This window comes from Petromyzon marinus, unplaced genomic scaffold (assembly GCF_048934315.1).
Source record: "Petromyzon marinus isolate PM22_M1 ecotype Great Lakes invasive population unplaced genomic scaffold, UKy_Petmar_22M1.pri1.0 PM_G_Scaffold_20, whole genome shotgun sequence".
NCBI lineage: Eukaryota > Metazoa > Chordata > Hyperoartia > Petromyzontiformes > Petromyzontidae > Petromyzon > Petromyzon marinus.
This window is the reverse complement of record NW_027422762.1, coordinates 3,199,584-3,226,929: the sequence shown is the minus strand read 5'-3', so window position 1 is coordinate 3,226,929 and position 27,346 is coordinate 3,199,584. Positions and strand designations below refer to the sequence as shown.

The window sequence follows — 27,346 nt, the reverse complement described above, 5'->3', positions numbered from 1 at the left end:
TAAGATGTTTTTCTTGTTCGTGTTTTTGTTTTTTTTTGTTTGTTGTGGTTGCACCCGATTCAAGAGCCGAATCGCTCACAGGGCTAAAATAAACTGAAAACTGAACTGGGCCTTCAAACCGTCACGGAGAGACGTGGGTGGAGGAGGGGCGGGGTTTGAAGGGGGCGTGGTGGAAGGAGGCGGGGCGGGGTGGAAGAGGGCGGGGCGGTGCAAGGGGGCGGGGTGTAAGGGGGCGGGGTGGGGGTGTAAGGGGCGGGGTGGACGGGGGGCAGGGTGGGTGGGGTGGGGAATTGCCCCTCGGTTTAAAAAAACGCCGCGTATTTCTATTGGTCGAGAGGCATGCACGTGACCCACTTTATATTTCATGCAGTTCACATTCCTGGTTCTTTCGGTAAAGTCACGTAGATAGAAAATAAAAATTAAATAAAAAATGACTAAAATGAAACACAAAGCAAAAAACCCACGACGTTGAGCGGAAGAGAAACAAATCCCCCTCCCCCCACAATCCCGCCCACTTGGCGCTACCCAGAGTGCATTGCAGTGCCAGTGGCGTGTCCGTGAACACGTGGGGGCCACGCGGTGGGTTGTTGCCATCATCATCATCACCACCATCATCATCAACACCATCATCATCAACACCATCATCATCAACACCATCATCATCATCAACACCACCATCATCATCAACACCATCATCATCATAAACACCACCATCATTAACACCATCAACAACACCACCATCATCATCAACACCATCAACATCACCATCAACAACACCATCATCATCATAAACACCACCATCATCAACACCACCATCATCATCACCATCATCATCAACACCACCACCATCATCAACATCACCATCATCACCATCATCAACACCACCATCATCATCAACACCACCATCATCAACACCATCATCAACAACACCACCAACACCACCACCATCATCAACACCACCACCATCAACACCACCAACACCACCACCATCATCATCGTCGTCGTCTCACGATCCGGGCCAAGTTCCCCCCTCCCCCCCCTCCTCCTGCCCGGCCCCACCAAGGCGGCCCCACCAGCCCCTCTCGTCGCCCGTAGCCAGAGCCGGCGACCATGGCCACTTGGGCGGCCTGCATGGGCGTCAGGATGAGCTTGCTCTCCATGGCGGGCATCCGCTACGAGGGCATCCTCTGTGACATCAACACGGACGACTCCACCGTCGTCTTGGCGAAAGGTTACGCACTGGGGGGTGGGTGGTTCACGGGATGACTGTGGACACCCCGAAGCTGCGGGTTAAGGGTTTAATGAAGCCGCTTGAGTCGTCCTAACAGGCGACTCGCTCGGGCAGCAGCAGCAGCAGGAGGAGGCCTTGGGGCTGGGGAAAGTTTGCCAGGAGGAGGTGAACGTGTCGGCGACGTTGTCGCCTTCTGGACAGATTGGTGTGGGTGTCGTGGGGTCAATGTGTGGGGGGGTATTAAGGAGGGGTTTGACCCTTTTCAGGGCAATCAAACAGGAGGTGTTAAGATGCTCAAACGACAAGATAGTCTTTGGTTTTTTTCGGTAACGTCACGTAGGTAAAAAAAAATGAAAACAACTAAATTAAATCATGATTGTATTGGATTGCTGTATGTACTTTTGTGTTTTCAATTAACCTGGATTTGTAAGAGAGTCCTTAATCTCAGTGGGAATTGCCCAGAAATGTTTAAAATGACAGCCATTGATGCGTCACGTGGGGGTCAGACATTTGTGACGATGTGTGACGAGGGGCGGTGGGGAGTTGAGAAATGTGACGTCACATGAAAATTCGCAACTTTAAATATAGAGAACACGTTCTACTTATCTTCTTGGTTCTTTCGGTAAAGTCACATAGAATGGAAATAAAATAATAAAAATAAAGCAATAACATTTTATTGTTAAGAAAATTGAATAATGTTTTATTATTTTTTTAATAAAATAAAATGTTATTTTATTATGTTTTATTTTTATTATTTTATTTCCATTCTACGTGACTTTACCGAAAGAGCCAATAAGATGAATCCCTGCAGTCACGAAAGCTTTAAATCGAAACGTTCTACTTAATCAAATAGACTTGTTAATAAATGTTTTCACCTTCAACATCGGAGTGCAGCGCCACATTAAATACGCACTACAATGATAATAGTTTAAAGAGATTTGAAGCGTGTTTTATATATTTTTTTTGGGGGGGGGGGGGGGTGGCAAAAATCGTCCAAAATCGCGCGACGTCATTTATGGCCGGCGCCTCTAGCTGTGCTGGGGCAAAGTTCTTCAACTCGTCACCCGCTTAATCACGAATGTTCTGAGGTTGTTCTTGCTGATTCTGGGTCGCAGTGGTTTCAAGTATTTTTCAACGAAGGTTATTGGGTGCACAGCCGTTTCAATACGGGCACACATTGTTTCGTCCGTCTGTTTGCGTTTCTCCCTTGCGACGGGACCTCGTTGTCTAAACGTTGATATTTATAAGGGCAGGGGGTGACCAATAAGGGTTTGAATCGATCTGTAACAATCTAGGGGCACTGATAAGGGGTTGACAGCTATGCCAACACGAACGCGCGATTAACCCCGTTGACCTGAACAAGTTCGTGGTTTCGGTGCGTGCGCGTGTTCAAGTTTCATTTATTAGGTATAGTCCTGTGAGCCATGCGAGCATCTTAAGTCGGGGTGCAACCGCAACAAACAAAATTTGAACACAGAACATCTTAAAGCGACGACGCGTAACAGAAACATTCTGGAATAAACCAGCAAATAATTCCACACAAAAACAACGTATTAAAACGCTGCGCGCAAAAATCAAGTGTTGAAGCCGGGTCGGTAGTCACAGGGCAATGAGATGCGGCTGGTCATAGACGGCGCGTGACCCCGGCCAAAAAGCCCGGCAGGGTGCCGCTTAAGGGGCCGTCCATAAATGACGTCACGCGATTCTGAACAATTTTTTTGACCCCCCCCCGCCCTCAAATATGACGTCACAAAGCTCTGCCCCCTCCCCCCCGCCAAAATAAAACACACTTCAAATCGCTTTAAACTATTGTTGTCATTGTAGTGCGTATTTAATGTGCCGCTGCACTCTGATCTTGTAGGAGAAAACATTAAAAAGTCTAATTAAGTGGAACGTGTTGTCTATATTTAAAGTTGCGCATTTTGATGTGACGTCACATTTATCAAACTCCCCCCCCCCCCCAGTCGTCACACGTCGTCACAAATGTCTGACCCCCCCCCCCCCCAGGTGCGTGACGTCATTTCTGGACGGCCCCAAAACACTCCAGCGCTGTCCTACCAGACAGTCTCGACCCCTTCACCTGATGAAGGCCACTTGTGTTGTGGCCGAAACGCCGTGAGAATATTATTGTGTTATTTTATTTTATCAATTTATTATTTTATTCTCATTCTACGTGGTGACTTTACCGAAAGAACCAAAGAAGAGGCCCCAAAACAGTTAATTTGGAAATGTTCCAGATTCATTTTTGCCTTCGTTCACAGATCTGGGCCAACGGCACCTGTCTGGATTAAATTGGCACAATGGAGAACTTCTTTGCGACGGTGATGATAGGGATTTGTGATGTTGATACCCATAAACATTCAATACCTGCAGGCATATGGCTTATGGATGACAGGCTATTGGTTGGTTTTAATACAGCTAAGACATAATAAAATAAAATACATATAAAATAAATTTCATTTATATTTTATTTAAATAAAAATAAAATAAATTTCATTTTTATTTTATGTTTTATTTTTATTATTTCCGTTCTACGTGACTTTACCGAAAGAAACAAGAATATTTAATACAGCTTCTGGCAGGAAATAAATGAATCTCAATTTTTGGCTTGCAGAGTTGAGAAATGTGTGCAGCTCGGAACCCCGCGAGCTAGATTTGATTCCTGGCTACAGACAACGTCGTCGGTGGTGGCCTTGTATCCCAACTCATTCTGGTTTTCGTGTAGGTAGACTGCCTTCAAGTGAAGTTACCTGGTGCGGTGTGTTAGTAAAAAAGATGATTAAATCAGCACTGGGGAGGATGAAGGTAGCTGAACCAGCTAGAAACTATTTTAAACAATTGTTTAGGTTGCGGGTAAGGCCCACTTACTATACTGCTCTTTCAGAAGCGACCTCCCCACAAATGGTAGGTAACGCAACGAAGTGGCTTATCGAAGGACCTGGAGGGGGGGGGGGGGGGGGGGAAATCCACTCGACCCATGGGAAGAGAAAACCTCGCTGACTCCAAATATACAGCAGGTGTTGTCAGGGTTGGGATGAAACGCATGACCTTCGATATATACCAGGCGAGGTAGTTAACTTCTCACCACAGTGGCGCCCAAAACCCACAACCACGCACCTGCTCCGACCTGCATAGGTGCTCTCGACCGTAACAACGCTTGACCAAACGGGTACGTGGAGGTCTGTACCAGCGGCGGGCGTCTTTGTGTGCGCGCAGTGCGCTTGCGCGGGACGGAGGGGCGCCCCGCCGACCGTCCCATCGCCCCTCGTGAGGAGGTCTTCGAATACATCGTCTTTCGCGTCAGCGAGATCAAGGACTTGACCCCGTGCGAGTACATGCTGTCTGCTCTGCACCACGACGTGGCCATGGTGCAGGTGAGAGGTGCAGCCGCTCTTTACCATTAAACTATTTATTGTACCATGTGAGGCCCACCGAGCTACTTGACTCTCTTTTCAGAAGCGACCTGGCCACAAATGATTTGCTCAACGAAGCGGCTTATCGCGTGGACATTTCCAGCAGCCAAATACTCCAAATGCACGTCGGTTCTAAAACGTGGAGGTAGAAACTGGATGACCCAGAGAAATCCACGTGACCACGGGGGAGGACGTTGAAAACTCCAAAAATATGCAGGCGTCGGGGGTCTGGATCAAACCCCACGACCTATTGTACTCCAGGCGAGGTAGTTAACATCTTGCCACTGCAGCAGTGCCATGGTTTAGGGGAGCGGTGGCACAGTGGTTGATGCGCTGCACCACAAACCCGCCTACGACCCACCGGGGTTTGATTCCCACTTACGGCCAACGCCAGGTGACGATTATCTGAAACGGTCCCGGGCTTTTCCTGAGGTCTATCCAATGAGCACCTGGTGCGATGTATAAACATCGCCACTGGGGAGAAGGCGGTCGGGCGTGGGTCTGGCTTCCCCACCTCCTCCGTGTGCTTTGCCGGCCTCGTAGTTGCTCGCACTGCACTTGCCCCGAACGTCCGTTAAGCCTTTAAGGGACATCTTTGGCAACATGTTGACAAAATGTGGAAAAAAAAGTCAACGCTGATCGGCCGCATTTCGGGCAAATTTTCCCTTCACGGCACTGGAATCGAGGAAGCCAGAGATGGTGGAGAATACGAGGTTGGAGACTGCACTTCACACTTGGGGGGCTTGATGAAAGTTGCATTTGAGAGTTACAATAGTTAGCTAACAGTGGTAGCTGTGGAGGGTTTTTACAGGTTGAGGAGGAGGAGATGGAAGAGGCTACCAAGATCCGAGCCCGGGTGCCAGCGTGCCAGTGGCTGAATTGCGCAACCCTTGGCACCTGATTGGCTCTCGGGTGATGACATCGCAATTATCCCTCCTCCTAAGACCGAAACGGGAGAATCTCTCATGGTAGCCTGATGGCTTGCAGAGGTTCTCTGTAAGCCATCTGGCTACCATGAGAGATTCGTTTATGAGGCTATCCACATATACAAACACAGAGACAATTTCAACCGAGAGGAAGGAATTCTGGCTTAGCAATCATTGGAAGGATTTGATAAACCATTCCGGGTCTTAATTGATTGTTCACGCTTACGGTGGCTTTCAGACCGCATCCATCATTTTCGTCTCCCCCCTCTTTTCCGAACATAGATGGACTTGTCCATCTGAATAACTGCCAAATCGCTCTCCGTGGTGCTAACGTTAAAAAAAACCCGCCACTTTTAAAAAAAAAATGTCTTGCTGTGGTTTTTACACCTGATGATGATTGCTTGTCTTGCAGTCGAAACGTCGTGAGAATTTTAAAGTTTTATATTTTTATTATTTTATTGTTTCCCTTCTACGTGGTGGTGACTTTACCGAAAGAACCAAGAAGGTGCATAAGAAGTTTGACATGCGTACGTCGTCCGTCGTGATTTGTTCTAATCGCTGCCTAACTCACCCTCACCCCCCGTCCAGTCCTCGCCGGGCACCCCGGGGGGGGCCGCCGCTCGCTGCCACACGTGCGGTATCGGAGCGGCGGCGAGCTGCCACTCCGTGCCGGGCACGCCGACCGGACCCCCCCGCGGTGCCACGGGCGGCCACCCGGGCCACGCGCGGCACGACGCCTGGGCCACAGCGGTCGGGCACCGTCCCTTCGTGCAGCCTGCGTACGGAGGAGCTGCGGGTACGGGAGGGGGGGGGTGCGGTGTGCGGTAAACATCGGCACTGCAGGGCTGCACCTTTGCCCTCTTAATGCCACGTGGTTTCCGTTGCCCAGTGGCCTTGCCTCGGGTCGTTTTCGCCTTTTGCTCGTTTAGAGGCAACTGCGTGATTTCAATGCGATCTTAATTGAACGCAGTTGAGTTGCAGCTATCTTCATGGAATTATTTCCGTAAGCGCATGCTACTGTTGCTGCCCTCTGCTGCTGCTGCCCTCTGTACTGCTGCCCTCTGTTGCTACTGCTGCCCTCTGCTTCTGCTGCCCTCTGCTACTGCTGCTGCCCTCTGTGCTGCTGCTGCCGCCGGTGCCCGCGGGTTGCATTGAGCTTCGCGTGCGAGCCGAAGGGCGACGCGAAGTGGCGCTTCTACGGAGAGGAACAGCAGCAGCAGGAGCACAGCGCCCTCGACTGGCAGGTGCGGTGGTGGCGGCCTGGGGTCGTGTTAGTGGTGGCTATGGTGGTGGTTGTGGTGGTGGTTGTAGTGGTTGTGGTGGTGGTGTTTGTGGTTGTGGTAGTGGTGGTTGTGGTGGTGCTTGTAGTGGTGGTGGTTGTGGTGGCTATGGTGGTGGTTGTGGTAGTGGTGGTTGTAGTGGTTGTGGTGGCTGTGGTGGTGGTTGTGGTGGCTGTGGTGGTGGCTGTGGTTGTGGTGGTTGTAGTGGTGGTGGTTGTGGAGGCTATGGTGGTGGTTGTGGTAGTGGTGGTTGTAGTGGTTGTGGTGGCTGTGGTGGTGGTTGTGGTGGCTGTGGTGGTGGCTGTGGTTGTGGTGGTTGTAGTGGTGGTGGTTGTGGAGGCTATGGTGGTGGTTGTGGTGGTTGTGGTGGTGGTGGCTGTGGTGGTGGTTGTGGCTCTGGTGGTGGCTGTGGTGGTGGTTGTGGTGGCTGTGGTGGTGGCTGTGGTGGTGGTTGTGGTGGCTGTGGTGGTGGTGGTTGTGGCTCTGGTTGTGGTGGTGGTAGCTGTGGTGGTGGTGGCTGTGTTGGTGGCTGTGGTGGTGGCTGTGGTGGTGGTTGTGGTGGTGGCTGTGGTGGTGGTTGTGGTGGTGGCTGTGGTGGTGGCTGTGGTAGTGGTGGTTGTGGTGGCTGTGGTGGTGGCTGTGGTGGTGGTGGTTGTGGTGGTGGCTGTGGTGGTGGCTGTCGTGGTGGTGGCTCTGGTTGTGGTGGTTGTGGTGGTGGTGGCTGTGGTGGTGGTGGTTGCGGCTCTGGTTGTGGTGGTGGCTGTGTAATTGGTTGACAATATTTTGTATTTCTCTCAATTTCAATAGATTTTATCATTAGTATTGGCCAGTATTAAGACTAAAATAACACCAAAGAAATATGTTGATGTTTGTGTAAAACGAATTATTATTGACCACGACTATTTAGATCATCTGTTGAAATTGAGAGAAATAAAAAAAACTATTTCACCGTTCTGACAGCTGCAGGCTCAGTGCTGCTGGGAGCGTATTGTTTAGTAATACATTTAACGCATGCTTATATCCAGGTTATCCAGGTTAACTCGTCCGTCTTCAGGCCAAAGCCGGGGTCTGCTTCTGATAAGATCGACCGCGTGACGCTGTGCGGGCAACGGGGAGCGCTGCAGAACACGTCGATGATGCGCGTGCGCGACACCAAGATATTCTTGGTGTCGGCGTACCACGACCAGCGCGAGGCCGGTCAGAGCACACGCATCATCGGCATCGCCAACCGGTATGAGCCGGACGTGCTCTCCTGCCACTTCTGCTGCCGAGGGCACTCGGAGATCCTGACGGTCACCGCCAGCGCCTACGTCCACTCGGATCACTTTGACTTCCCGTACGGCACGGCCGACTTCCTGTGCACGGAGCCGCTGGACTGCGAGCCGGGACACGTGTCCGTCCAGCGCATGCGCACAATACCGGACGAGGAGGAGGCCGAGTGGGTCTTCATGCCCGTGCGAAATCGGCTCTACATGCCCCCCACCTTCACACAGGAATTCAGCGTCTGCATCTCCACGCTCTTCGGGAACTACGGCAACGTCCTGCAGTTCGTGCAGGCGATCGAAATGTACCGCATCTTGGGTGCGGGCCGCATGACGGTATACAACACAAGCTGCAGCTCTGAGCTGAACAAAGTGCTCCTCTACTACATCAAGACCGGCCTCGTCGAGGTCGTTCAGTGGCCCATCACGGACTACGTGCGGGTGTCCAGAGGGTGGCACTACCCCGAGCACCCAGGCGAGCTGCACTACTATGGCCAGATAGCGGCGCTGAACGACTGCGTGTCTCGGCACATGTACAGCACGCGCTACCTGGTCCTCACGGACATCGACGAAGTGATCATCCCTTTGAAGCACACAAAATGGAAGGACCTCATGCGGTACTTGAACGACAAGTACGGCGCCGACATTTACACATTCGAAAACCACGTGTTTCCCTACACGGTATCGGAAGAGTTTCGGTCGAAGTTCCAGGCGTGGAACGCCATCCCGGGCGTCAACATCATGCGCCACATTAGACGGGAGCCAAACCTGCCGGAGGTCTTCAACCCGACCAAGATGATCCTGAACCCACGCGCGGTGCTGCAGACGTCGGTGCACAGTACGCTCAACGCGCTGGGCATCTCGCAGACGGTGCCAGGAGACATCGCGATCATGCACCACTACCGATCGCCCAAGCAGCCCGACCTGCCGCTCGACTCGCTGGTCGTGGACCTCACGCTGTGGAGATACAATGCCACTCTGATCAGAAATGTCAACAAGGTCCTCAACAGGGTCTTCTGGAATGAGTAGGCACAACGGGCGGCGGTGGCGGCGGTGGCGTTGATTGTCATCTTGCGTTTTTTGCGGTCTTGCAATTTGAGTTAAACACCGGTGTTTGTGAGTTTTCCGTTTGCGAATGTGGTCAATGTATGGGACATATTTATTTGCTAATCTTATGATTGCGTTTACAGTTAAAATTTATCTTCATGTTTTTCTGCATTTGAATCCACCAGGGCACAATAGGGGTTGTATTGGTATGTCTTATGGAAGCTAGGGAAGTTAACATTGGTTTATTTTAAACCAATCCTAATTATTTCTATTGCTTTTGGGAGTACCACTCGAAATGTTTTCAGGTTAAAACATTTAAAATGTGGCACAAATTGATTTAAATAAATGTTCAGTGTGCATGTTCTACCAGTCTCTAATGAGCTTATTGTTTTCATGACTCGTGTCCACGGAGGATAGTCAAATCCCAGAGGATGGTGGCAGGATTTTAAAAAGTAAATCCTGTGGTGATAAAAAAAATGTACATACGATATTAAACTTTTAATTTGAGTGATAATTTGAATGACAGGTGTGTTTTGGGCCAAATGAGCTAGTAAAGACTCACATTAAACATAATAGATTCAGTAGGAATATATTTATACATCCAAATGTATATAGTTGTGTATTTGAATATGTATCAACACCAGCTGTTGATACATACAACTCATTTTAAATTATAAAGCCATGTTAATGTATTCCTAAACAATACATGGAGTTGACATTTCTGAATTGTTGCATTAGATAGTTTCGCGATGGATTATTCAGCAGAAATCATCATTATCACGTATTATCAATCTTGCAAACCAGTTTTAAACATATACAGCAAAATGCTATTACCATTCTTTATCTACATATATAATATCACAGATCTGTCCTGTCATTCTGTGACTGTGATTAACGCCCCCGGATTGGTTTAAGTGCGTCACGTGATCCCGAGCAAGCAGCCAACCAGAGGTGCGCCCCCCCCCCCAAACATGTACGCCCCCGGATTGGTTTAAGTGTGTCACGTGACCGCGAGCAACCATCCAAGCAGAGATGAGCCCCTCCCAAACATGTACGCCCCCCGATGCTGCCCTGAGGCAGAGCCGTGCTCGGGCCGCTGCTGCCCTGAGGGAGATGGGTGAGGAGACAGGTAACAGGAGAAGGGTGAGTGAGAGTGAGGAGAAGGGTGAGAGTGAGTGAGGAGAAGGGTGATTGAGAATGGTGAGAGTGAGGAGAAGGGTGAGTGAGAGTGAGAAGGGTGAGTGAGAGTGAGAAGGGTGACAGTGAGAATGGTGAGAGTGAGGAGAAGGGTGAGTGACAGGAAAAAAGTGACAGAAGGGTGAGTGAGCGTGAGAAGGGTGAGTGACAGGAGGATGGTGAGAAGAGTGAGTGAGAGTGGAGAATATATGTAATTTGTACGTGTTTATCTTAGGGATGATTCTTTGGTAGAATACGTCAATACAAAACTTCCATAAATCGTTAACAAGTTTATATGCTTAACCCAGATATCATGGCACTTATGTATTTGTAATGAGAGTGCGCCACCTACAGGACGACCGGGGGGTTATTGCAGACACGTGCTATGTTGTCTCACATCCAATCAGTAAGGGGGATCCCATCTGGGTGAAAGGTAAATGGGTAGAGCTAGCGGGAAGCCTCGAGAGCCCTCTAAAATGTTCCGAGAGGGGCGTGGCTAGAGGCGGAGCTTAGCACCGCCGAGAGGGATATAAGCAGAAGCAGCAGAGGACTCTGGGTCGTCGGTGTGAAGAGCCTGGGTCCGAACGTCGTCACCACCTGCGCTACCACCCATCGGCCACGTGGCGGGCTCCACCAGCTGAGCCTCCCCTCTCTCCGACACGCCGTCAGCCAGCGGCGAGGCGGAGAAGGAGTGAGTGCCACGGCGGCGGGAGGCAAAGCGTGCGCCGCCGTCCCGGGAGCAAGAGAGAAGCCAGCCGCGCAGGGAGACACGTGCTGTACTGCAACTTGAGAATAAATACAACTGAAGTTTAACCCATGTCGGAGACGCTGATTACATATTGATAAGTGGATGTTAATAAAACATGCAACTAGTCGTAGTCAAAACCTTCTGTATTGTCATGTAACAATGTATCCGTTCACAAAAGTTAACATTTAAAATCGTGACGTTTAACAATATTCACATGCAGCGGTTGGCAATTTTACGTTTCAACTTTCCAGGCACTCGGGTTTGTTAATTCAGAGAGTGAAACAGCAAGGGACATTCTCGTCTCTTTGTCCTGTGTTTGCACTCGGGTGCAGTGAGTTTATGGTGTTTTGCCATGGGTCCTCCCTTGCTCTCTCAGAAATTCCCTGAGTCACTCCTTGGAAGAGTTATTCCTTTATGGCCTTTCATTAACGTTTCACCTTTTGCTACATGAGTTAGGTTTATTCCTGAGAAGCGAAATATTCGACGGCTTTAAGGCCCTCCTCAGCTCTGGTTATTCTCATCATGCCCATCTGATCAATGTCTCTTGTATTATGTTTACCCGTTTCTCATAGTGCTGTTTTGGCTTCGTCATCTGGTTTTCCCAAGCTTCAGCATGCAGGGAACGTATATTTGTGTCCAAGGAGCCATGATATAAAAAATAGACAATATTACACTAACAGTTTTTTGGAAGAGGCATATATACAACAGGTGTGGGAGCATGGCGCTGAGGTTTAGCAAACTGTAAGTCCCAGGCTTCTATGGTCTGGCCTTCCCATAAACAAAACACGAGGAATGGTAATGGTGGTTGCTTACGCCTCCACCGACTATTAACACCAGTGGAGGGATGGAGGCAAGGCCGGTGAGTCAGATGCCTTCTATGACCTGTCACAAGTACTAGCTAAAGTCGCCCCTTGGGATGGAGTCATCCTGTCGGGTGACTTTAATGCCTGAGTGGGTCATGACACTGGCACCTGGGCCAGAGTGATTGGAAGGCATCGGCCAGAACAGCTCAATAACAATGGTAGGAGGCTGCTAGACTTCTATGCAGCACATTGGGCTTACCAACACGCTGTTCCGGCATCGGCGCATCCACACAGCATCATGGATGCACACTGGGTCCAAGCAGGGACATCTGCTGGACTATATAGTAACAGAACACCGAATGCAAGCCCATGTCCTTGACACCAGGACCTACCGTTGAGGTGATCTGCCCGTTGACCATATGCTTGACATCTGTAAGATTTTCCACTCCGGTGGTGGGTGTCCATCTAGGACACCATTCAAAGCCACATTGGCCTGGTCTCAGCTAGCTGATGAACGTTGCAAGTTAGAATGTCATCATCTCTTGCAGGAGAATACAAGTTAGGAAGCATTAAAGTCAGAACACAGATCAGAACATTTAATTAAATGACTGCGTGTTGTCTTGGTGTGGTCTGGGACTGTTTTGTTGGTGTTTTACTGCCTTGCCCTAGCTTGCGTTCGGTATTGATACATCGGCAGGCATGTATGTACTCATTTAATTTGTACTTAGATACTATATTTATAGTCGTACATTTTTAGTGACTTGCATTACTTTTTTCTATTTTGTACTCCTAACAAAATTGTATTGCTTGTTGTAACTTGATCCGCCCCTGCTGGACATTTGTGAAAAAGACCAGAAACCTTCACATTACAGGCATTGCAGAGTCCAATTCCAGTTGTTTCCAGACACTCACACCGCCACACGCAAGCCCGCACTTTGTTGAAGGAACTGGTTCCCAGAGAGTTGGCTGCAACAATCCAATGCAACCAATTTAACGGGGTTCAGGAGTTACATGAGGTGCATCCGAAAACGCTACATATTGACAGAAATAATTGAATCACGCTCTATTGGGGGCACAGTGGTGCACCAGAATGTGTCTGGGATCGATTCCAGACTCGTGTGCTTTTTTGGGTGGGGTTGGCGTGTACTCCCCTTGTTCTGCATGAGGGTGAGTGAGCGTGTGAGTGAGTGGAGTTGAAATGTACTCCCCTTGTTCTGCATGAGGGTGAGTGAGCATGAGTGAGTGGAGTAGGAATGTACTCCCCTTGCTCTGCATGAGGGTGAGTGAGCATGTGAGTGGAGTTGGAATGTACTCCCCTTGTTCTGCATGAGGGTGAGTGAGCGTGTGAGTGAGTGGAGTTGGAATGTACTCCCCTTGTTCTGCATGAGGGTGAGTGAGCGTGTGAGTGAGTGGAGTTGGAATGTACTCCCCTTGTTCTGCATGAGGGTGAGTGAGCATGTGAGTGGAGTTGGAATGTACTCCCCTTGTTCTGCATGAGGGTGAGTGAGCGTGTGAGTGAGTGGAGTTGGAATGTACTCCCCTTGTTCTGCATGAGGGTGAGTGAGCGTGTGAGTGGAGTTGGAATGTACTCCCCTTGTTCTGCATGAGGGTGAGTGAGCATGTGAGTGAGTGGATTTGAAATGTACCGTGGCGAGGCCCTAATCCGCTGTGTACCAATGCTAATGATAACGAAAACGGGATGGCTGCGGCAGGACTCTGGGTGCACGCCTCGCCGCTAAGGCTGTTTTTACTATGCACACGCTGTGTAAGTGCGCGCGAGTGCCAGCAAGTGGGCCCCACGCTGAAACCCTGCAGCCCCGCGCACACCCTCTCATGCACACCGTCTCCCCACAAAAATCACAGACTCCACGCCGAGGCTCTACCCACACACACAGAAATGAACTAAAGTTTATTAACGGCACAAAAACCCGCTACCTGGAGGGGGAATATTTCGTGAGGAGAGCCTAGCCTAACTCTGCCTATGACCCCAGTTACACAAACGTCCTACCATGTACCTCGTAGCTGTTCTCACGGCTTCGCACAGACGCTATGAGAGTCAGAGGGAGAAGGACGAGCGAAACCCTTGCCTATCGCTGCCTCATAGCAGCACTCGCTGGCATCACATGGACGCTGCGAGCAGCTCGAGGAGGCAGGACGGCAGGCAGTGGGTCTGGATTGCCCGGAGGTTGAAGACAACTGCCCTAATCGTCCCGGGGCTCCCACCTTCATTCTCTAAACTTAAAAGGCCCAGGGTGGAATTGTACCGCGCGGCCAATCGCGCGCTTAACCTGCGCTGTCTAAATGGAGGGCCACGGGGTCTGCTACCGCTCACCCATTGTCCTCCCGTGCTCATTAATTCTAACTCACTGGTCTGCTCTTCTGGCCAATTACTCCACACTCCGCCTATCCCAAGGTCGTGAGTAACTCATCGCGGTTGGTCCAGTGAACCTTTCTCTTCTGCGCCCATAAAATCTTCAGCCAATTTAGGGGCACCGCAGTGTAACCTGTCCTGTGGGGGGTCGGCCAATCTCCTGGCACCGGGAAACCGTGGGACTCTCCCTCTAGGCGCCCTTTAGATTAAAACCCGATGTGCCAGGAAACCCCCCGTCAGGACACTACTAGGGGGGTGCGCTGTGTGCGGGTTGCGCGCTTAGTCGGGGGCCGGGAGGGGATTGTGGTGTTTGCGGAGTTGCTCCGTGGTCGTGGCACCACAACTGAGATGACTGGCCAATGCACCACCTGTGCCCCCACACAGTTTGTACACACACAGTGTGTACACACACACAGTTGTACACACACACAGTTTGTACACACACACACAGTGTACACACACACAGTTTGTACACACACACACAGTGTACACACACAGTTTGTACACACACACACAGTGTACACACACACAGTTTGCACACACACACAGTGTGTACACACACACAGTTGTACACACACACAGAGTGTACACACACAGTTTGTACACACACACACAGTGTACACACAGTTTGTACACACACACAGTGTACACACACACAGTTTGTACACACATAGTGTGTACACACACAGTTTGTACACACACACAGTGTACACACACACAGTTTGTACACACACACAGAGTGTACACACAGTTTGTACACACACACAGTGTACACACACAGTTTGTACACACACACAGTGTACACACACACATACAGTTTGTACACACACACAGTGTACACACACACAGTTTGTACACACACACATACAGTGTACACACACAGTTTGTACACACACACAGTTTGTGCACACACACAGTTTGTACATACAGTGTACACACACACAGTGTACACACACACAGTTTGTACACAGTTTGAACACAGTTTGTACACATACACAGTTTGTACACACAGTGTACACACACACAGTTTGTACACAGTGTACACACACACACACAGTTTGAACACACAGTGTACACACACAGTTTGTACACACACAGTGTATACACACACACAGTTTGTACACACACAGTTTGTACACACACACAGTGTACACACATACAGTTTGTACACATACAGTGTACACACACAGTTTGTACACACACACAGTGTACACACACACAGTTTGTACACACACAGTGTACACACATACAGTTTGTACACACACAGTGCACACACACACAGTTTGTACACACACACAGTTTGTACACACACACAGTTTGTACACACACAGTTTGTACACACGCACACAGTGTACACACAGTTTGTACACACACACACACAGTGTACACACAGTTTGTACACACACAGTGCACACATACACAGTTTGTACACACACAGTGTACACACACATTGTACACACACACACAGTGTACACACACACACAGTTTGTACACACAGTTTGTACACACACACACACAGTTTGTACACACACACAGTGTACACACACAGTGTATACACAGTTTGTACACCCATAAACAGTGTACACACACACAGTGCACACATACACAGTTTCTACACACACTGTACACACGACACACACAGTTTGTACACACACACAGTTTGTACACATACACAGTGTACACACACAGTTTGTACACACACACAGTTTGTACACACACACAGTGTACACACAATAATATCCACGTTTTTGTTGAGCTTACGCACCCAAGGGGTCTCTGTTGAAGAGAGGGAGCAATGGAAAATTAATCTAAATCAACTTAAACTCGAACTCCGCTCTGTGACGTCACCACTCAGCAATATCTCATCGGCGTGAAACGCCAGGCGGCGGTGTCCTTCGCTAGTGACTTCATGTCACCGAGGTATTCGGTGCGCTCTTGAGCGTGACGTCACCTCCGCTTGGTCACTGCAGAAATCTGTTCCGGTACAATCCTTATTTAGGTAAAGCTACGCCCAGTGACTGGCGGAACATTAACATCCTCGACAAATGGACCAAACTAATTAACATAATTTATTCATATTCTTAGTTTTTTCGGTAAAGTCACGTTGAAGAGAAACAACAAAATAACAAAATATATAAAACAATAAAAAATTCTCACGACGTTTCGACCATAACTCAAACGGTCATCATCAGGTGTGTCGGTTTGCATAAATTTATTTTTAAAACGGTACATTTATTTATTTATTTATTTAAAAAACGTTGGCGTCACGCGCAGCGATTTGGCAGTTTGCCCAGGACTAGTCCATCTATTTTTTTTTGAAAAGAGGAGGGGGGAGACGAAATTTTTTATAATGTATGCTGTCTGAAAGCCACTGTAAGCGTGAACAATCAATCAAGAACTGAAATGATTTATCAAATCTTTCCAATGATTGCTAAGATAGAATCCATCTTCTCGGTTGAAATTGTCTCTGTGCTTGTATATGTGGATAGCCTCATGAACGAATCTCTCATGGAAGCCAGATGGCTTACAAAGAACCTCCGTCTTGGAAAAGTCAATGGCATGTGAGCCTACTGAATTAGAACAATGATCTGCTACGGCCGAGGTGTTAGTCCTACCGTGTTTAAGGTCTGCTTTATGTTCACGAATGCGGTCCGAGACATGGCGTTTGGTTTCTCCAATGTAACTACTACCACAGAGGCAACTTAGTTTGTAGACACCAGGGTATTGTATGTCCGGAATCACATCTTTTACAGACGGAACCAGATCACGGATTTTATGTAATGTGTTGAAACGGACCTGGATCTTGTGTTTATTCAAGATTTTGGAGATCTTTTTTGTGATCCCAGCAATGTAGGGTAAAGTGATGGTTTTGAAAGGCTCCTCAAGAGGGTTCTTCTTCATGGTTTGAGTGATAGCTTTGCGGATTGTATAGTCGGAGTAACCATTAGCCCTAAGAGCTTGGTGTACGTGCTTGAGTTCACTGCTTATGTGTTCCTGGTCGGATATGCATTGGGCTCTATGATACAGAGTCTTGATGAGAGAATTCTTCTGTGATGGATGGTGGTGGGAATCCGGTTTCAGATAAGCATCCGTATGGGTAGCTTTCCTGTAGACAGAGTGGCTCATTGAACCATCAGATCTCTTTTTAATTAGGACATCCAAAAAAGGTATCTTGCCATCTATTTCGACTTCCATGGTAAATCTGATGGCTGGGTGTATGGAATTGATGTGGTCGAAGAATTGGTCTAGAGCAGGCCGGCCATGTGGCCAGATGACAAAAGTGTCATCCATGTACCTCTTCCATAAGGTTGGGCGCAGAGTGGCAGTCTGGATGGCGTCAGTCTCAAATTTCTCCATAAAAATGTTAGCTATAACTGGAGAAAGGGGGGAGCCCATTGGGGTGCCCTCAGTTTGTTTGTAGAAAGTTCCATTCCAAGTGAAGTATGTATTGGTTAAACAGTGTCTCACCAGGGGGGGTACCTCAGTGTTTAGTCCTTGATGAACCAAGTCTTCAATGATTGCAATGGTGTCAGGTACAGGAACCTTGGTGAATAAGGAAACTACATCAAAACTGACAAGCAGGTCGTCTGGGGACAGGGAAATACCCTTGATTGTTGATACCAGGTGAGTAGAATTTTGTACCGCAGAGGTGGTCTTTCCAGTGAAAGGACGCAGGATTTCAGACAAAAAACGAGCTAGTTTGTAGGTGGGGGAGCTGATAGTAGAGACTATGGGACGAAGAGGTGTATCAACTTTATGTATTTTTGGTAAGCCGTATAATCTTGGTGGCCTGGCAGCAGAAGGTTTCAACGAAAACTGTTTAGATTGATCAATTAATGCGGTTGAATCAGAAATTATTTTGTTGGTTTGTGTGACGAGGCTGTTGGTGGGATCTCTTTTTATTTTTGTATAACTACCATCGTCGAGTAATTCTTTAATTTTGTTGTTGTATTCTATTTTATCCATGATGACAGTAGCATTGCCTTTGTCAGCTGAGAGAACAACAATATCATTCCTCTTTTTTAATTTATATAATTCAAAACGCTCATCTTTGCTGAGGTTGCTAGCTGGCATCTTAGCGTTTTTGAGGATTGTAGCGATTTCAGATCTTGCTACGTCTGCAGCGATGTGACCCAGAGAGCAATACGCACAGAACTAGATCAGTTAGACAAGACACTCTACAAATCACACTTATCATTGACGGCAATAATGTCCACATCGGATTGGGAACATGTAGACAATATGACTGCCTCTTCAGCTGCTACTATGTCGACCAAATGTAAGGAAAACCTGATTTCCAAATTTAACCTCCTCTTCAACAAAAGACCGGACCCACACACCAAAAAGTTAGACGTTAATAAAGTCGTAATTAATCGCAGTAACAGTTCTATTTCCGATGGTCTGAAATCCGTTTTAGCTAAAGGTCTAAACTTTGCAGTCACACCTAAACACATACCAGTTAATGATATAATTGCCCAAGTAGACGTTGCTCTCAGGGGCCTGGGTCACATCGCTGCAGACGTAGCAAGATCTGAAATCGCTGCAACCCTCAAAAACGCTAAGATGCCAGCTAGCAACCTCAGCAAAGATGAGCGTTTTGAATTATATAAATTAAAAAAGAGGAATGATATTGTAGTTCTCTCACCGTTAACACCGCGGTGCACGCACAGACACTAGTGACACTCGCTCGTGTCTCACCGTTAACACTGCGGTGCACGCACAGACACTAGTGACACTCGCTCGTGTCTCACCGTTAACACTGCGGTGCATGCACAGACACTAGTGACACTCGCTCGTGTCTCACCGTTAACACTGCGGTGCAGACACAGACACTAGTGACACTCGCTCGTGTCTCACCGTTAACACTGCGGTGCAGACACAGACACTAGTGACACTCGTGTGTCTCACCGTTAACACCGCGGTGCACACACAGACACTAGTGACACTCGCGCGTGTCTCACCATTAACACCGCGGTGCACGCACAGACACTAGTGACACTCGTGCGTGTCTCACCGTTAACACTGTGGTGCAGACACAGACACTAGTGACACTCGTGTGTGTCTCACCGTTAACACCGCGGTGCACACACAGACACTAGTGACACTCACGTGTGTCTCACCGTTAACACCGCGGTGCACACAGACACTAGTGACACTCGTGTGTGTCTCACCGTTAACACCGTTGGTGCACGCACAGACACTAGTGACACTCGTGTGTGTCTCACCGTTAACACCGTGGTGCACGCACAGACACGCGCCGGCGCGGGCCACCGTTGGTATTTTAATATGCGCGTGCGACACACCCACACTGAATTTTGATTTAAAGCTTTCGTGACTGCAGTAATTCATATTCTTAGTTCTTTCGGTAAAGTCACGTGACTTTACCGAAAGAACTAAGATTATACACCCACACTGATTTATAGTCACCCACACACCGTCGTACGCCGATCGCTGTCCCACCGCTCTTCACACGCACACATGCACCACGCGTCACAACGTCAGTCTGTGCTAAGATTTATTTCCGAATAGGGACACCCGTTTATGGCCCCCTCCAGCCAGCACCCTTCGGACAGCGCCTAACCTCCTGTCACCTGGCCGTCGCAGAGTGCGTCTATCCCCCAAGCTCGAGCTGACTGAATTGGCCCCCCTCCCCGTACCCACTCACCTCTTCGGCTGCCCCATGGGGGCTGGGGAAGATGCTCACCTTGGGGACTTTTTCTGTCCGACCGTTTCCAGCTCCACCCTGCATTGGTCGAACAGACGCTGAGGACGGCTGGTCTCCTCCGCCGCTCCAGAAGGACTCTGATTCAATCCGCCCCTCCGGCCCCCTTATGTCTCCAAAGCCCCCCTTAACCCCTGGGTCACATGACGTCATCCTGCGCATCCAATCGAATCCTCTTTACGGACGTTTTGAGCGCTCTGGCCGTTGGGAGGGTGGGGGGGTCGCGTCATTCCCCCCCTTCCCATTGTCTCTGTGCCTGCGTTCCTCGCCGTTGACTCATCGATAATCCCCTTGCTCCCTCCAACTTGAGTCAACTCTTATCTGCCTAGGGGCTTTTCCCTCCCACCCCACTGTTTACCCTGCCACTGGGTGCTGGCCTTGAGGTCCCCCCCCCCCGTGTTGTGTATGCTTCATCAACACCCTTTGCTATGTCAGCTGAATTTAGCTTTTATAAATATTCCTTTTGTAGCCAGACAGCTGAAATTGTGTGCTCGGAGTTTTGGGTGAACATTCATTTTGAAGATACGAGGGCTTCCAGGCATGTTTATAACCATTTGCCCTCTCATTGAGTGCCACAACAGCCCGTGTGATGAATTTTTGAAATTTTTTCACGATATCATGAATATATGAATAATAAACACGTGTAAGTCGCGTGTGACTGTATATTTGCATTCCTCTGTGCCTCGATACTGACGTGTAGATGGTGTGGATATTCTTTTTTTCTGTCTGCAGCTGATGCTGGTCTGATGGAGCAAAGGCAGTCAGCACAGCAGCTTGGTACAACAAGCCAACAATGCAACCAGCGTGCATACAGCACGGATCGGACTGTAAATTTTACACAGCACCAGATAACTCGCACAGGAGAGAAACCCTTCAAGTGCAGTGTGTGTGGGAAGGCATTTTCATGCTCATCTGCTCTTGTAACACACCAGAGAACACACACAGGAGAGAAACCCTTCAAGTGCAGTGTGTGTGTGAAGGCATTTTCAGATTCGTCTAATCTTAAAACACACCAGAGAACACACACGGGAGAGAAACCCTTCAAGTGCAGTGTGTGTGGGAAGGCATTTTCACGGTCATCTGCTCTTAAAACACACCAGAGAACACACACGGGAGAGAAACCCCTCAAGTGCACTGTGTGTGGGAAGGCATTTTCACGGTCATCTGCTCTTAAAATACACCAGAGAACACACACGGGAGAGAAACCCTTCAAGTGCACTGTGTGTGGGAAGGCATTTTCAGATTCATCTGATCTTATAAAACACCAGCGAACACACACAGGAGAGAAGCCCTTCAAGTGCACTCTGTGTGAGAAGGCATTTGCACAGTCAGCAGTTCTTCAAAGACACCAGAGAACACACACAGGAGAGAAACCCTTCAAGTGCAGTGTGTGTGTGAAGGCATTTTCAGATTCGTCTAATCTTAAAACACACCAGAGAACACACACAGGAGAGAAACCCTTCAAGTGCAGTGTATGTGGGAAGGCATTTTCACGGTCATCTGCTCTTAAAACACACCAGAGAAGTCACACAGGCATCAGAAAATCCACAAGGAGCGGAGTCGGAGTCTGAAATCATCTTGTGAAAGTCAAAGTGCTGTAATGAGCCCATCCCTCATGAAACAAAAACCAGAATAAAATCCCAGCTTGGACACTTTTAAAGGTATCGAGGTGAAATATGAAGGGGTGAAGGTGAAATGTGGTGAAGTGATGGGGAAGAGCGAAAAAGTGACGTAAAATGTGAAGATGAAGATTCACCGCCAAAATGGGACCTTCACATCGATGGAGGCAACGTAAAGCAGGAGGAGAATTCTGACCGTGAGAGCGAGGCAACTCCCAGCAGTTTGTGGAAGTGGAGGTGTGGGTGGACTTCTTCGACAATATGAAGTCAAATGGAGACCAGTTAGTCGATGTGTAAGCTTGAGACAATGAAGCTCCAATAGATTCACCTTTGTCAACCTGCAGAGTAAGAGCGGCCAGTATTTGTGGACCTGTGGGTTGGCTAGATCTCTAACCCGGAGAGAGAGTCAATAAGCTCCCAAGCATTCACGATGTTATAATATTTGCATTTATACGGTGCTTGCTTAATTGCCTCAGCAATTCGGAGTTTTGTATCATATCGCATCTCAAACACTCGAAGAGCATCCCCAAGTAGCAGCTGCCCCTGTGTGGCACAATGTGGTGGCCCTGCACCAGCCTGCATGTGGACAAGAGCCTGTCAGTAGGGGGCGATGATTGATGTGTCATCTCAGTTGTGTAGTTTGTAGGTAATGTTTTGAATTTGCAAAATTTTGACTCAGACGCCAGCATGCAATGGCCTACTCGTTTTGAATGACACAATAGTATGTTTTACATACACTGTGAAGCAGATGGTGTATTTTTTTTAAAATAGCTTCTTGTTAATATGATGTATCGTGATGCAGTATATTTCGCTGCAGTAATTCAATGTTAATATTCCCGTCAATAATTTAGAATGAATACTTGTCTGGTTTTGTGCATACTTGTAACATTTGATCTGTAAGGGTCAAACATTGAATAAGTGATGTTAGGACAAAGTGTGTGTGTGTTTTGGAAGTAACCTGTACAGAGAACTCAGGTGAGACCCGTTGTTCTTGTGATACAGGTCAAAGGGCACTTTTGTGTTTCACGAAGTGTCTGCCTCTGGAGCAACTCATTGTCTTTGAAATAGGGAGCACGCTCGGATCATTCATCAGTTACAAGGCATACCACTTGAAAGTTACACGTATAGGAGGAGGTACATTCTCTACAACACGAATTGTAGTTTTGTCTTATGTGTTGACGTAGATTTTGTCTAACTGGGACTAGAAGTGCTCCTTGCTGATTGACGTCTGGATGTTCGTTACCTATCGGTTGAAGCAAACCCCACTGCTGTTGTTGAGACGCTGTCACAACATTTGCACACGAAGGACACATTCACGCAAGTACCCCATGCTCCGTTTTGAAGTTTTAAAATGAAACATCTTTGAATTGTGTTGTGTTTTGAATTAGATGATTTTATTTCTTCATTAAAAGTTAATTTTACATCTGGAAGACTTAGTTGAAAAGGACATTTCGTGTGAATTTTCTCTCGTCGTTAAGTAGACAATGGCCTTGCCGGGGGTTCGGTTCGATGCGGACTTTCACCTGGTAGGGGATTGCGGGATCGAGATAAGGCGACACAAAGCTGCTGGCCGTCTGCAGATCGATTCCAATGTAATGGAGCGTCTGTCCCTGCGCCTCTGTCGTTCGCATGCAGGGGGCGCGTGTAGGTTTACAGCGCCCCCTGCATGAAAACGACAAAGTGCAGCATTCATCACAAAGTTGTGCGTTTGTATTTTAAATGTTATTCTTTTATAAGGTGATGTTAATATCGAAAACTGACACATAGCTGGCATGCCATAAATAGGAAATTAACTCTGCTTATTCGTATCAATGTATTCATATATGTTGATGAACTGTTTTCAAGCAGATTTTGTGTCTCTAACAGCGACTACAGGGACCACGTGATTGTTTAAAAATGTCTTTGATTATAACTATAATTGCCTACAATTCGTCATGTGTAGCTTATTTAGACTATAATTTATTCACTACTCAAAATGTATTTACTTGAAAACATGGAGCTGATATTTATTCTTGGTTCTTTCGGTAAAGTCACGTAGAAGGGAAACAATAACAAAAATATAAAACAATTAAATTCTCACGACGTTTCGACTGCAACACAAGCAATCATCATCAGGTGTCACACAGGCACACACACAGAGACACAGGCACACACAGATACAGGCACACAGTGTGTACACACACTGTACACACACACACTGTACACACACACTGTACACAGTCTGTACACACAGTGTACACACGTACAGTGTGAACACAGAAACAGTGTGTACGTACACACACAGTGTGTACACACACACAGTCTGTACACACAGTGTACACACAGAAACAGTGTGTACACACAGAAACAGTGTATACACACAGAAAGTGTGTACACACTACAGAAAGTGTGTACACACTGTTTCTGTGTGTACACACACACACACGGTGTATACACAATAATGTCCACGTTGTTGCTGAGTTCACGCACCCAAGGGGTCTCTGTTGAAGAGATGGAGCAATGGAAAATTAATCTAAATCAACTTAAACTCCATCCCCGCTCTGTGACGTCACCACTCAGCATGACCTCGTCGGTGTGAAACGCCAGGGGGAGGTGTGCCTCGTTAGTGACGTCATGTCACCAAGGTATTCACCCCACCCCCGTCCACCGCGCCCTTGAGCGTGACGTCACCTCTGCCTGGTCACTGCCGATATCTGTTCCGGTACAATCCTTATTTGGGCAAAGCTACGCCCAGTGACTGGCGGCTCATTAACATAATTTGTCCGTTAAAGCCGTCGCGAGTTTATTGGGACGGGTTCAGCACACACAACCCCATCCCTCGACATATGGCCCGGGCTCATTAACATAATTTTATTCATAGAAATAGGTTTTACCCTTTTAACTGGCACAAAAAACTGACACCTTTATTCAAGGCATCATGTTTGCCAGTTAAAAGGGTAAAACCTATTTCTATATCTTGTTTCTGGCAAAAGAGGTCTCATAATATAATTTTATTCAGTTACGGAGCCGCTCGTGGGAGGGGAGTGTCTTGTACCCGGACGTGACGTCATGTCACCTGCTGCTGCCGCGTGACGTCTTGAGGTAACAGGAAGCGATCGCTTCGCTCTTGCACTGAAATCCGAGGTGAGAAATTATTATCGTGTTGGTGTTCGTGGTTGTTGTGGTGGTGGTGGTTGTTGTTGTTTACCAAGGTAGAGCCTCTCTCTCGTAGGGATGTCAGTTGAGTAGCAGCGAGCATGGGAATCGATGTCCAGGTTGGAACTTTACAATGCGGGGCCTAGCCACGCGGGGCCTTGCCTCCTGCCCTCGCCTGATTGCATTTACTTTAATTATCTCTCTTAAGTTTAATTTGTCTTCACCCGGCTCGCCACTTTGTAACTTTGTTTTATTGTCAATATTCACGCAGTTTTTATTTTCTTTTGTTAGCAGGCCAAGCCCGCTTGAGCTGCTATACCGCTCTTGTTATCAGAAGCGACCTGCCCACAACAACACAAGGTGAGGCTTTGTCAACGTGTGTGAATGTTTTGACTTAAAACTTTGGTGACTGCAGGAATTAATATTCTTGGTTCTTTCGGTAAAGTCACGTACATAGAATATAAAATAACAGATAATAAATTTAATGAAAACTAAATTTTTTTAAAATGAAGCAAAAAACCCACGACGTTTCGATCGCAACACAAGTGGTCTTTATCTTATTAAATTTAATCTGTTATTTTTATTTTCTATCTACGTGACTTTACTGAAAGAACCAACAATACGTGCGTCCATGTCTATCGGTCAAAGACGCTAAGCGCGTGCCGCTGTTGACTCTGAATGTGTGGAGGGGAACACCTTCACCACGGGGAGAGAGAGACAGAGACACGGATAGCCTCGGCTATGTTGATTGATCCTTGATTCATTACTTGGTGGAGTGAGGAAGAATTAATGCTGAGCAGATGAAGGTGGCCAGGCATGGTGCTGGTCATACCGCCACCTGTTTACTCATGGCAGTGTGTGACAGTGTCAAGTTTGTTTGCAGTAAAGTCTATTAACTCTGTTGAACACGGAAGTTATATCAAGACAATAGTTTATTTTTGTTTTCCTCTGGAATGCTTTGTAAGAATGGAAACAGGAGGTGAACACAGCACACACATGCAGCTGAATTCGGAACTGTTCATCCCAGCATTCAAGGACATCTGAGCCTGGATTCACACCTCTAAGTTGCGATTGAACATTAAGTCATGCATTTCTGCAAAACACAAATAGTATTGTTTTCAACACCCTTTGCTATGTCAGCTGAATTTAGCTTTCATAAATATTCCTTTTGTAGTCAGACAGCCAAATTTGTGTGCTTAGAGTTTTGGGTTAACATTCATCTTGGAAGATATGAAGGCTTCCAGGCATATTAATGACATCTGCCCTCTCATTGTGTGCCCTAACAGCCCGTGGAGAGAAACCCTTCAGGTGCATTCTGTGCGTGAAGGCGTTTGCACGTTCATCAAATCTGATGAATTTGAGAAACTTTTCACTACATCATGAATATATTAATAAGTATAGACGTGTAAGTCACGTGTGCATTCCTCTGTGCCTGACGTGTAGATGGTGTGGATATTATTTTTTTATGTCTGCAGCTGACGCTTCCTCTGCAGAATTGTTCTGATGGAGCAAAGGCACTCAGCGCAGCTCAGTACGACAAGTCAACAATGCGACCAGCGTGCATACAGCACGGACCGGACTGGAAATCTGAGACGGCACCAGAGGAGTCACACAGGAGAGAAACCCTTCAAATGTACTGTGTGTAACAAGGCATTTGCATGTCCATCAGTTCTTCAGACCCACCAGAGAACACACACGGGAGAGAAACCCTTCAGGTGCAGTGTGTGTGGCAAGGCGTTTGCACAGTCATGTAATCTTGTAAAACACCAAAGAACACACACGGGAGAGAAACCCTTCAAGTGCAGTGTTTGTGGGAAGGCATTTGCACAGTCATCTGATCTTGTAAAACACCAGAGAACACACACAGAAGAGAAACCCTTCAAGTGTGCTCTGTGCGGGAAGCCGTTTGCAGATTCATCAACTCTTCGAAGACACCGGAGAATAAAAAGGCATCACAAGGAGCGGAGTCGGAGTCTGAAATCAGCTTGTGAAAGTCAAAGTGCCGCAATGAGCCCATCTCTCATGAAACAAGAACCAGACGAAAATCCCAGCTTGGACACTTTTAAAGGTATCAAGGTCAAATATGAAGAGGTGAAGGTGAAATGTGAAGAAGTGATAAGCGAAGAAGTGAAGGTAAAATGTGAAGATTCATCTCCAGAATGGGACCTTTACATTGATGAAGGCAACGTGAAGCAGGAGGAGAATTCTGACTGAGGCAGAGTGAGGCAACTCCCAGCAGTTTGTGGAAGTGGAGGTGTGGGTGGACTTGCTCCTAGACAATACAAAGTCAAGTGGAGACCCGGTAGATGTGTAAGCCAGAGACGATGTCGCTACAATAGATGCACCTTTGTCACAGGCCTTTAATGACAGTAATGTGAAGTTGAGCACTTTGTGGGCCCGTGGGTTTGGTAGATCTCTAACCAGGAGCAAGAGCCAATAAGCTCCCAAGCATTCACTATGTTATAACAATTGCTTTTACATGGTGCTTGCTTAATTGCCTCAGCAACTCGGAGTTTTGTGTCGTACCTCTTCTGAAACACTCGAAGAGCATCCCCAAGTAGCAGCTGCCCCTGTGTGGCACAAGGTGGTGGCCCTGCACCGGCCTGCATGTGG

At 47.7% G+C, this 27,346-nt stretch overlaps 1 protein-coding gene across 2 annotated transcripts; it reads left to right on the top strand.

Moving 5' to 3' along the window:
* The first annotated feature begins 521 nt into the window (after positions 1-521).
* LOC142912422 (beta-1,4-galactosyltransferase galt-1-like) lies at positions 522-9,523 on the top strand. 2 transcript variants are annotated; one of them, XM_076060616.1, is made up of 4 exons: positions 522-1,231; positions 4,448-4,605; positions 6,159-6,366; positions 7,876-9,523. In XM_076060616.1, exon 4 carries the CDS (start codon positions 7,984-7,986, stop codon positions 9,139-9,141), a length of 1,158 nt encoding a protein of 385 aa, XP_075916731.1. In that variant the 5' UTR covers positions 522-1,231; positions 4,448-4,605; positions 6,159-6,366; positions 7,876-7,983; the 3' UTR covers positions 9,142-9,523. The 2 variants fall into 2 exon arrangements, with proteins under 2 accessions (XP_075916731.1, XP_075916732.1); XM_076060617.1 differs by having other exon boundaries at positions 522-1,246.
* The last annotated feature ends 17,823 nt before the right edge of the window (positions 9,524-27,346 follow it).